The following is a 12738-nucleotide window of genomic DNA, read 5'->3' as shown; positions in this document are numbered from 1 at the left end:
TCTTTTGGAGGCTCTAGGTACAGAGTACTAAGCTTTTTATTGTTTCTGCAGATGCTATAGATGTACTGATTTCCCAGAGTTACTCATATTTTTTTTAAATCATGCCTTCCACTTAGGGATGTATTTAGATTTTCCTTAGGTTGTTCCCCTCTCAGGGAACCTTTTCGTTACACAGCCTATCTCTGTCAAGTTCTCTTGGGAAAGGTTTTTGCCTAATTTGTCTACTATATCTGCTGGGGGGGTGAGTGTGTGTGTGTGTGTGTGTGTGCCTTTCATATGAATATTGATGAAAGGTTGTAAGACATATTGTGTCTTAGCAGTGGGGCTGAGCTGCAGATGAGAACGAATAATTTGTATCCACTAGTATTTCTTAGGCATTAGTTTCTTAAGTTCAATCAGAAGAATTATCTGGGTTCACTCCTGCATTTCAGCTCCAGAGGTGATCTCCCTTGAAGTCCCTGTGAATTGATTGCATGAAAAGGACTGAGGTGCAATATAGCTCTGTCAGTGTCTGGCAAGACCGTGAAACTCTTGGCAGAACTTAGCAGCTTGAAGCACCAGGCTGTGCCAGGATGGTTTTGCTGGTTTGGACTCAGTTTTTTCTGAAGCATTGCTCCGCACTGTACCATGAAGATACATCAGCTAAAGCTGTCCTTAGAGTGAGGATCTTTGCACAATGTTCTGCTGAATAGTTAGATATATCCAAAATCAAACAGACTGACATGGATGAGAATAAAAAGTTTTCACGTGCTATACTAACTTGCAGTCTGTATAACGAGAAGCTGTTCATCATTTATTACAGATGGAAAACAAATTACAGGAAGTATTGATAAGAAAGAAACTCCTGTTTTATAGAGAGTATTGAAGATGAGTGAAGTAATTTGGAACTCCAGGAAGAAGGGTTTATGGAATTAAATAGTTACAGATACTTGATGATTTATAAACCTTTTAATAGTCATGCATAAAACTGGAGTCTAGAAGTAGTCACTTAGGGACCATTGCAATTATTTCTTTTCATAGCTCTGTTGTGTGGTAGCAATAGATAGAAAAGGAATGAAGACTTCCATTATATTGCCACTGTGTATCAGTGATTCAGGCACAGGAATAATATGAACAAAATTACAGGAAATGTATTAGGTGAGCAGTTTTATTGAAAGGTATATATTAGTACTTAAAATAATCTCTTATTACAGATTCAACCAACTCTGGAGACAACATGTACACTTTAATGAATGCAGTGCCACCTGGACCCAACAGACCTAATGTAAATATGAATCTAGTTATTTATTTCTTTGAATTATACAGCCTTTTTTAATCCAAACCCTACATTTCCATCACCTATCATTATAGTAATACTAACTTTTCCATTTTTATGGGTGACAGGGGACGACAGAGTTTGTCACACTAGGGTGCAACAGACTTCTGTGTATAGGACGTCATCTTAGGAGATAGCCCTAAGCATTAGCTCCCACAGCATTCAGACTTCGGTTACAAAATAGTATCTAGCCTTGAAAAGGGAGGAGAAAATTCCTGAAAGTGACCCAGTATAATGTTGCCCTGCCGTTCTGTAAAAAAGCTAAAAGTGATGCTTCTGAGAAGAAACAAACTTCCCTGTTTATCTTAATGGATGTTAAGAATGAAACCTATTGATAACAGTTGTCTCATGTGACTAATGTAGCCTAAATTTTAGCAGTTGTAGAGCTGACAAAAGAATGGATTACTGGGCAGAACTTGTTTCTTCTCTGATCTTTCTGTGTGCCTTCAGTTTTGTTATATTTCTCTGTTTACAACCGTATTTCATTTAATATTGATCCATATTAAGCGCCTGTTTGAAAAAAAAGGCAGGTAGAACTTAAAAATACAGATATTTAGATATGCTAAACCATTACACCGTGAATTTTACAAAATTTTATAATAACATTCATGTCTTTAAGTTTTTGAGAACTAAATTTAAGGGTGGTATCTGAAATCGGCAGCAACTGCTCATGCTACAGAGGTATTGCAGAGTAGTCCAGCTGTCAGTATGGATAAGACGGGGTTTGAAAGCTGTTAATCAATCACTTACATATTGAAAAGCATCATAAATTTACCTGTAAGTTCAGTGGGAGTAGAGCTAAGTCGACACTAGCAGGTTTGAAAGTCATACACAAAGTATTCAAGTAAATAATAAATTTTTCCTAAGTTATATTCCAGCCTCCAGAAGTGAGAGTTTCCAAAAAAAATCATGAAGGCAGCATTGGAAAAGGTGAACAAAAGCAGTGATGTTTTTTGCAGTCTTGACATGAAAGACACTTGACTTGTGCACTCAGAGCTGGGACTGTGCATTTTTTCTTCACTTTTGCTTTTTGGTTTTTTTTTGTTTTTTTTTTCCTGAGAAATACTTTCTTCTCATTAGATTATCCACAGAAAATTGTGCAGTAACACCAGGTTTTAATGTCTCATCCTTTTGTAGTTTCCAATGGGGCCAGGATCAGATGGACCTATGAGTGGACTGGGTGGTATGGATTCACATCATATGAATGGATCATTAGGTAATGATAGTAAATATTACAAACATTGTGAATTTTCAATGACTAGTGCCGTTTTCTACAACTAGTTCTCTGACATATGTGGAAGCCTTTATGTAAAAATCTTTCAAAAACTGAAAAAGCTGTATATACATCAATAAGAAGTATTAAGATACTTTTTAAGCATATGAGTCGGCATACATCATGCACCTCTGGAAGAAAAATGCTATCTTCCATTTATATAAGAGAGTATAGTTTTAATCCAGCTGATGAAAACCAGTATAAAAGCATACCATCACAGTAACATAGAGGTGAAAACCATTATTATTTACATCTCTTGTTCTTTGAAAACCTTGGGAAGGTGTCATTGTGACATGCTGTTGCACATTCTTATCAATTACCTGAGAGTAAGTTTCTGCATATTTTGATGTATATGTTCAGCTGGTTTTATCCCAACATTTTGGTATCCTCATTTGTTCTGTACTTAGCCATGTGTCTGTTAAGTGTGAGTATTATTACTCCATCCCCATTGGAAGCTTGAGACAGGTGCCAACTTTTAATGCACCCAAGAGAACACGAATTTTTATCAGGGCATGCAGAGACAGGAGGAACAGCGTGCTGCCTGACGTCTGACACTATGATTTTTGAAGGGCTCATATTAGAGGAGAAGCCTTGCACAACTCTGCAATACACACACGGCTTTATCTCCTGACTATCCCGGCAAACTCTTTGCTCTTACACTTTGCTGGAAGCGTGATAGACACTTGAAAGGGATTTAAGAAACAAGCCACAGCTAAATAAGTTGCATTTATGCCTTCCTCTTCCATACCCACAAGGTGGATAAATACCTTGTTTTTATTTCTGCTCATACGCTAACGCCAGGCCGGTAGCTCTGAATACAATTCTTGTGTTACACTTCACATCTGCCTGCACCAAACACCATCAGTCACTCAGGAAACGATGCAGGGGGAACCTTGGGCTGCGAAGACTTGAGAGCACACTTCTTCTGTCCCCCAGATCCACCAGCAACGTTCTCTTTTAAATCTGGGAGCTGGCCTGATGCTCGCAAGAGGCACCAGCAACACTGCGCAGAGCAGTAGTTTCCTTTATGGGGAGAAGCTCAGGCAAGCTAGACACAGGTCAGGCGGGCAGAAGCCAAGCTGCCAATGTTGCCCCTTGCTTCTGTCCCCAGAGAAAACCTCTGTGAACCTTCCCAGGCATGGACCAACCTAAAGTCCATACCGTTCAAGTCCGTACCACCATCATGGGTGGAGATCTATCGCTCGTAGCCCGAAAGATGGAGGCTGTGAGACAGCAATTATGAATAGGTATGACAAAAGGAAAAATTCAAAGAGGCTATGACGAGATGAGAAAAAGCATTAAGCCATCAAACCTCATTTAGCAAACACGTTTTGAGTGATTACAATTCAGCAGTAGGCATCTATCTCATAATAGATTTATCTTTTTTCCTAGGAAAGCATGTCCCTAAAATTCCTAGATTATTTTGCATAAGGACACTTTGTGATTTTACAGCCTTTCTTTATTATATATTACAATCCTAAAATGGATTTTTGCTTTAATTAATAATGATGCACATTACATTAGATTCAAATAAATGAAAAACTATGTAAAATCTAATCACATCTTTTCCTCTCACTTTCTATAGCCTGAGAATTATTTCTTAGTTAAAAGAAAAAAATAAATTGAAACAGCTGTGGAAGGATTTTACATGTAACCGGCATTTGGCTAGTTACTTTCTCTAGTGACAGTGATGAAGTGCTTAGTCAAATTAATGATGACTGCTTTATAGGGGTAACTTCATACCTAAGCGGGAACCTGAGTTCTTTAAGGGGAGAAGGGCTGGGAGGCATCTGCTATATTTGTTTCCATGCTGCAGTTGGGAGCTGTATCACATAATCAGATGGATAAACTGGTCCCAGTTGATCTTGAACTTCAACTTCTTTGACCACAAGCGTTCTATTGGATATCTGTTCACAGCTGTGATGGTTAGAAAGAAATCGTTTCCTGACTTCCACCAAAATTTATCCTTTGGGCTATGTATGACAAAGTAATTCTTCATAACATTTACATATCTGATGTATTTATAGAGAGAAATCATATTCCTTCTCAGCCTTAATTTGCCTGGCTAAGTATAGTAAGTTATTTCAGTCTCTCCCACAACTCCATTTTCTTGTTTTTTTCTGATACTCTCCTAATTTTGTATTTGCTACTCGTGTAGAATTTATCTTTCCTGAAAATAGGTGACCAGAACTGTTTACTGTTTGTTGCTGCTAAAAATGCTTTTCTTGATACATCCATCCAAAAGTTTTATTTCCTTTATTCTTGGCTTTTTGTGAGTGAGGGCTACAGCATGTAAAAAAAAAAAATATTTTTAATAGTCTTGCACTCATTATATTTAATTTTATTTGGTTTCTGTTACTGTGGTCGCAGGATCGTCTGCTTTCTTCTGGAAGATACTGTCACCATCAGTATTGGTAATGCATCAAAACTTGATGCCACTTCAGCCAATTTCAGCAGTAGGCTTCTGCTTCTGGGAGCAAAGACATTGATGAAACCCCTCCAGCTGACCTTAGAGATAGTAGTGCTCTTTTTTTCCCCAGAAATACCAACTTTGACTAGGTAGCCATGATTTTGCTTTTTTTTCTCATGCTGAAGCAACATTTCCCATTGGTGGGTATACCCCAGATTAACGGTGTTACCCATACACTACCATGGCTAAAACGACAGAGAGGCTGGACATACAGTTTCTTGAGTTGTGCTGGGCTGTCTCGTCCTGAAAGGATGCCATCCAGATAACAGATACAGATCAGAAGTGTGTTCCTTCATTCTTTTCTCATTTTTCGCACCAGGTATCTACACAGAGAAGGGGCTAATCATATTCAATACTGACTGTAATTACTTTTGGTTGTTCTAAAATACTGCTGTTATACTATATTTACTATTTTTATATAATTATATACATAGTTATATACATTTACTATGGAAAAAATTCTGAGATTGACTTCAGCTCAAAATTAACTGAATGATTGTCTGTTTTAATTTAAGGCTCAGGAGACATGGACAGTATTTCCAAAGTGAGTATCTAACCAAATATTTAGAATTTTTAGAATGTTTCACTGCAAACATATTTTCTTTGTCTCTGTTACAAAGCTTTTTGTTATGTGTCTACATATTCTGCTTGTCAACTCTTTGGAGGCTATGCAGACAGAATATAGTATTAACTGAAGATTTTAAAAAGCATATAATCAATAGGGAGTATAAATACACTTATTCCCTACTGTGTAATAATGTATATTAATGAATGTGATTAATTACATCCAATTCACGATCTGATTGATTATGCTATAATCTTCCATACTGTTAAGACAAGTGAATATAGTTCTAATAATCAATTTTAGTTAAATGTAAATTTGGGGAAAATGTCATTAGGATGTAACATTTATGCAGTGTGTGATTGCTTTTGTCACCTCTGTAAGGCAATGTTAATATCTTAATCATTAGTATAAGTTCCTAAAAGATAGCTTAAGAAGTTGTTTCAGAAGAAGCACGATTTTCACATCACAGCTGTTAAAATAGTTGGAAATGATTGTGAGTTTAAACTGCAGGGGGTTTGCATCTATGAAAATAATCCTGTGGTTGAATGTGTCACTTCTTCCCTCGAAATAAAACTACATAAGTTATCATCCTTAATTTAGAAATTAACGAGCTGATGTGGTATTGATAAAGTGACACACATCTGTCCCCTGCAAAACACTGTTTTGTACTCTGCATCTTCAGATGTAACTGACTGACACTAATACATCAGTGCAGTCATCTCCCTGCACTGTCATACTTTTGATCTGTAAATACAGAAATTGATGAAGAGGTTGTTTCAGTTAAAATTTTGTAACTCATTTGTTTGCAGCGAAGTTCTTAACAGTCTTCCAAGAGGGAAGTATGCGTTTGTTTTGAGCGTGTCAGCCACCAGTGCGTGTCGGTTGCCTCAGGAACCGGTACCACGGTGCTGTCACAAGGTCTGTCCCGCTGCAGGCTTTGCCGTTTCCAGTCTGTCAGAGGCAGGTCTGCCCGTGCTGCAGTCATGCTGGGGACCTTGCTGTAGGTCCCTTCTCGGGAGCTATGAGGAGATGCCAACACGTAGGGAACAAAATGCTTGCCCAAATCCCCATGGATTAACACAGAAGTTTATAGTGTGAATTTGCTGAGCATACACTTCCAAGTGTTCAAAATGCAGGAATCATTCTTCACTTAGTGATACATGTTTTTCTATCCAAAGAGGAGGAGGAGGACCCTGTACAGTTCCCCAGTTTGTGGCCTTCTGGCGGTGTGGTATGGCGGAGAGGTAGCCTGACCAGTGTACTTGGTGTATATCTTGCCTAGAGAGAACCTCAGCAAGATGTGTCCAAGACCACTGCTCCTCCTTTGAGGGAGCAGCATCTATAGCAATCCCATATTTTTATACATTTTTAAGGTCCGTAACATTTTTGGGCTCTGCAGAGAGTAAAATGACGGATTGAAATGACCATGTTGCCTTGTTTGCGCCGTGCTTAGATGTGCAGTGAGGGATTCAGTAAAAGCCTCCAATGAGATAATGAGTGTACAGCACTTTTTAAATCAGTGCCCATACTTTTTGTCAGTATTTTTATTGCAAACTGCAGCATTTTTTAAGGAAAAAAACCCCCCACCAAAATATTTCCATGAGCTTGCCACAGAATTATTTTTAAAAGCCCGTATTCAAATCATTGGCATTAAGTATCTGTGTATGCGCTAATACAAGTATTGGGAGCTCTGAAAACTCAGATCCATAAATTTACTTGGAAGTCTTGTAATTTGTTCACCTTAATAAATAACTCATGGAAATCACATTTGATGCATGTTTATTTTTTTTTAATAACTAAAGGAAAAAGCTGCCAACTGTGGAAGTAACAGAGTTGTCCTGTTACACCATTTTATCTTTTTCTGAGTAGCCCTGCCCAATATTGGTAGCATCACTTCATTGGCAGCAGTAAGCGTTTGGGTAGCACTGGTGATTTTGAGTAGGCAGCGGTACATAATGCTTTTGAAACTTGGATGGAAATGTTCTGCTTCTAAGGAATAGTCGATTCCTGGGGTTGATGCATCTTGCTTTCCAACTTTGTACACGGTTACCAGGATTGTTCTTGCTGAGGCAACAGCCTCCCTGCATACATCACCAGCTAGTCTTGCGGCTGGCTTTTTCACAAGTAGATTTGCAGTGATAGAAGTTGTTCACTGACGTTAACACCATTTTGGGGTGCTTGGTGTTCAGGCACAGGTCTTCAGTGGAGTAAAATGCGTTTTAGGGGATCAGGTTATCAGTTCCCAGGAGCTGTAGAAAATTAATCCAGTCTTGGTAGAATCAGCGCAGCTCACAGCATTCAGAACAACGTTTTCTAGAGAAGATTTTAATTTAATTGACTGAATGGCAAAACATGAAGTTTTTATGAAGTAGATTGAAACAAGGGAAATAAGTGAACTGAAATTATGCATATTAAATAAACATTAATAACCAGTGTTTCTTGCAGTGCCCATGGAATCCGTGCAGGCATGAAAGACATACTTGATTTGGAAAAACTCGGCTAGTGCTACAATGCTAGACCCCATACTGGCCATAAAATCAGCCCAGAGGAGTTGCTATAAAACTGTTTATGTCAGGAATTTGAACCTTTGGGGTGGCATACTGTAGTGATTGCAGAATTTCAAAGCTTTGCGCTACATGGAGTGAGATAAAATAGGGGTAAATCCACAGGAATGAAAAAAAGTGTGGGATCGTCATATAAAATAAATGTGACAAGGCCTTAGTGCTTTTAAAACTTCTATATTTGTAGATTTTAAGGCCAGAAGGGACTGGTGCAGTTCCGTAGTATGAACTCCCATGTAACACAGGCAACAGGACTTCCCTGAATTAATTCCTGCTTAAGGTACGGTAGCTGTGGTTGAACGAAAGCAATAGTTTTCAACCTTTTTCAAGCTGTGGATCCCTAGTATTTCCTATACTAACTTCACTGAACACCAGACTTACTTATCTGATGTTAATCACCTAGTTAGGCTTATAGTTCTCTTTGGTGGACATGTTGTCCAGTGATTTCTGGAGATACGGGGATCACAGTTTCAGAAGCAGTGAACTACTCTCATAAAAGCAAAAGGGCTAAGGCAGGGGTTCTGACCCAACTCTATAAGCTACATTTCAGGTGCTAATAAAAGAGTTACGCTTGCATGTTGCTTTTTATATTTACATTTGATTTTATATTTAATCTGTAAGTGCAAATAAATACACCAGGCTGAACCCGTATGCGTACTTGCCCGTTCAGGCTGTGAACGGTGGTCTTCCTTCAAGGACATACGGTGAAAACATAAATGCAGCCTCTCACTAACCATACAAAATACAAAGCGGACGCTATGTCAGTGGTCAGGCATACCAGTCTGTGAATGTTGTAGCAAGAAAGTAACTTGATTTAAGTTGTGGTATTTGGTGAATCTGAGAACAACAATTTTTGTTCTCCTTGGAGGTGAAGTAAATCGGTGGAGCAGAGGAATATGCTGCAATATTTAAATGATGGGCAGTGGTCAACATGGGACTTCATGATTACAAAGAGGAGCATGCAGAAATATAGTATCAAGGGGAAGCAGAAATCATAGCTATCCCATCTTATTTTCTGTTCAGTGAACACTCCAGCGTGCATCTTTAAAGTGCCAGGGTAGGATAGATAGCCTTTGTAGTTCTGAGGAAAGTGCGAAGGAATTAAGGAGACTTTCTCTTTTTTTAATGTTTGCAATTTTTCATTCAAAGTTTGGCCTATTGCAGATTTAATTAAACTAAATGAAGACTGCATGCAGGTATTTTCAAAGTGCAAAATAACTGGGTTTTTTTAAGAAAAAATATGTATGCTAAGAGATATACCATGTCAGGATTTTAATTAAGTAGGAGTCTTAACAGTGATGGAAAGAGAATTGCTCATGCTGCAGGCATGGTAGGGTACCTTAAGTCAGCTTCGCAAAAACACCTAACTAATTGTAGTGTCTACAATAATTACATATTAGCTGTCGAATCAGAATAATTTCTGTAACAATTACCTCGTTTCACCCTTTCTTTAAGTAACTGAATCTTGAAAGCATTTTCTAAACATTGGAGAGGTGGTTGTGCACTGCTGTGAAAAAAAGGAATTTATTTTCAGAAGCCTTTGTATTATTATTGTTTGTTAGCATTTCAGTTACACCTAGACACTGAAAAGGCTGTTTAAAATGATGTTGCATTGTGCTCTGTGCAAGCAAATAACAAAAGTAAAGCTCGTCCCGAAAGCGCCTGTGAGCCCAGTCTAGTGGCCAGCTGTTACTGGGAGCCCGTCATCTAAAACTCGTCATCTCTTTTACCCATTAACGCTCCCTATTAGCTGCGTTCAGTGAAGGGGTTTAGCACTTGAGCCACGCTTGTGAACTGCTTGTGAAACTGTATTTTAATAAACTGTGAATGCCATGAACCCCAAGGCACAGGTTTTTGCAGAGGTCTGTGTAGACCAGATCTGTCCATATGTCTACCTTTAAGTACATACTCGTAAATCACATATGTCGAGGCACAAGATCATGAACTTCGCTGAATTTGACCGCATGACTTAATGTAGTGACAGTACCTCATACACCTGTGGCAGGCATTTACAGCTTTTCAACTTCAGTAGCAGAAGATGCAGACTGTAACCTGAAAACAAGGATTACAGGCAAATAATTCTTGCTTCAGGGAAGAAAACACTACCTGACAGGTTAAAATTAGTGACTGAATCATGCAGAACCCTGCAGAGGCTTATTTTCCATCTTTGAAAATCCCACTGCATTGCACAGTACATCTTAGTGCACTGCAGTATCGTTTAAAGCGTGTCCTCGGCACACTTGGTGAAGCTGGGAGAAGAACTGAAATCTTCAACACTTAATCTCTATTTTAAAATCTTATTTGACAGAACTCTCCCAGTAATATGAGCATGAGTAATCAGCCTGGCACTCCCAGGGATGACGGTGAGATGGGCGGAAACTTCCTAAACCCTTTTCAGAGTGAGAGCGTAAGTATTTCTTTACCTGTTTGGGGGGGGGGGGGTGTGGGGTGATGGTGTCTGTTTTCACTTTGTGAATCTTTATCTCTGTCATTGTTTAAAAAAAACAACGAACAAACAGATATTTAGTGTACTTGTAATGCAGTACTGTAACTTACTTGTTTTTTACTAGGTTCTAAAATTATAGTATTGATTTGACAAAAAAAATGTGCAAAAGACTGCTAGAAGTTGAGCTGAAACTGGAAAATCTGGGATGTGTAGACTTACCGCAGAGACTCTAGAATTTTCTAGATTAAGAGGTCCTTTGTCAATGAAAATTAGATCTGTTGAGCCATAAAAATTACACCACACATACTTGGTAACGCGCAGTGGGCATTTGTGAGGCAATATCCGAGCAGCCTAAGTACATACGGTTGGCAGATGCTTACAGCTGAGTGTGTCAGTGTGTGGTTGCCCAACCTTTGACTCCTAAACTACGTGTTTTGCAGGGAATGTCTTGTAGAGGAGGATTTACATTGAAGTACCGTTAGAGTGCTAGTAGATTGCATGTTGCAAAGATGCAGTGCGCTATTAGAGCCAGAAAAAGCAAAGGTTCCCTCTGGTGTTCATTCTGGGGAAAATGATGCTTTTTATAAATGCAGACTGCTTTTCTTGAGGCCACACAACAGGATATAGAATACGTTACAAAGCAAGACTACAGGACTGTCATACTCATATGCCTGAAGCTGGGTTTCTAAATCCACATTTAGGTTCCTAAATAGGAGTGGCCTGGTTTTTCAGAAGTGCTGAGTGGCTTCAACACTTCTGTGCTTATTGGAAATCAGTGCTGCCAGAAGTGAGTGCAACTTCATTAACTATGCCAGTGGTGAACTTCAGCTTAGAAATTATGATGACTGAACGGTTTCTGTTAGATCAGAAACCAGTCAAATTGCGTGGAAAATTTCATGGGAATCAGATTTTCGGGGTTTTGGGGTTTTCTGCTTCAACTAGTAAAAAGGAAGAGCTTCTGCATGTTAGCTGTTGGTGCCTTCATAAACAGGGCACATGTTCAAATCATGTGGAGTACTTGAGAAAGTTGGTGTGTACAACCCAAAAAGGCTGATATTTCACTATCTGACAAAAAAACCCAGTAACTACGGAACCTCCATGAAATGTGATCTGTGGTCATGGTAATCCTTGACTCTCAATTTGGCATGTGTTGCTTTGTACCGAGGGCAGGCAGTCTGACCAGCAGGCAGGCCAGTTTACCAAACTAGGGTCACGGAAAGAAGGGCATCAGTGGTACTCAAAAGCAAATCATTGTTCTCAGACACTTAGTGGATTCTAGGTGCTCCTAGGTGGTGTTTTCCTACCTGGAAGAACCTGTTTCCTTGTTTTCTCAAGGTTGTTCATAAGACGTAGTACACATCCTAGTCTACTTCAGGGTGTCAGTTCCTCTCTAACACAACTCGCATTGTGGTCCTTGGAAAATGTCTTGCCTTCTGATTCATATTGCGTTGCTTGGCTACTTAGAGTAGGCATTATTGTGAAGTCCTCCCTCAGGCAAATTTGCTGTTCACTGGGAGTTTTGGTTGGGAGTGGGGAATAGCGCTTGGCTAATAATAATTTCAAAATCACAAAACACCTTTACATCATCTTTTGATTCCTTGAAGTGATTAGCCAGGTACTTTGGCTCAGATGCAGGAACTCACTTGAATGGATGCTTCGCTTTAAGCGTTTGAGCTGGTCCCTGGCTGTGGCTAAAAATAAGCCTGATCATACCAGCTTTGCTGGCCCACTGTGGGAATGCTCAGCAGAACATGATAGGAGGAAGCCCTAAAGCAAACAAACCATCAGAGACATGACAATGGACAAAATAGACTTTACCCAGGTAGTCCATGTAGTTTACATGACAGGGAAGACCCGTCCAAAATGCTTTTTCTAATATGCTTGGGCACATCGAAATGTCCAGCTTGAAACTTCAGCTTTGGCAGGATTTTTATTACATAACTTTTTTTGCAAAGACAAATTAATCTTTCTGGTTTTCTTACCAGTTTTCGTAATGCCTATACTTCTTGCATTTGAACATTTCCCTCTACTTAAAAGGTTTTAGGCCAAATTAAGTGTTTTTGCAGTCCACAATTTTCGATTTCAAAACAAATAAAGCATACAGATGC

General features: G+C 39.0%; 1 protein-coding gene across 4 annotated transcripts in view; it reads left to right on the top strand.

Moving 5' to 3' along the window:
* SSBP2 (single stranded DNA binding protein 2) overlaps positions 1–12738 on the top strand; it is a 191925-nt gene that overhangs the window by 164471 nt on the left and 14716 nt on the right. For all 4 annotated transcript variants that reach the window (XM_037374284.1, XM_037374289.1, XM_037374285.1 and 1 more), the window contains 4 exons: positions 1194–1264; positions 2453–2531; positions 5574–5602; positions 10493–10591. In XM_037374284.1, coding sequence (XP_037230181.1) covers positions 1194–1264; positions 2453–2531; positions 5574–5602; positions 10493–10591 — 278 coding nt within the window. The remainder of the gene's footprint in view (positions 1–1193; positions 1265–2452; positions 2532–5573; positions 5603–10492; positions 10592–12738) is intronic.

The sequence above is a fragment of the Falco rusticolus genome, chromosome Z (genome assembly GCF_015220075.1).
Source record: "Falco rusticolus isolate bFalRus1 chromosome Z, bFalRus1.pri, whole genome shotgun sequence".
Classification (NCBI taxonomy): Eukaryota; Metazoa; Chordata; class Aves; order Falconiformes; family Falconidae; genus Falco; species Falco rusticolus.
This window is presented reverse-complemented; position numbering and strand designations above follow the sequence as displayed.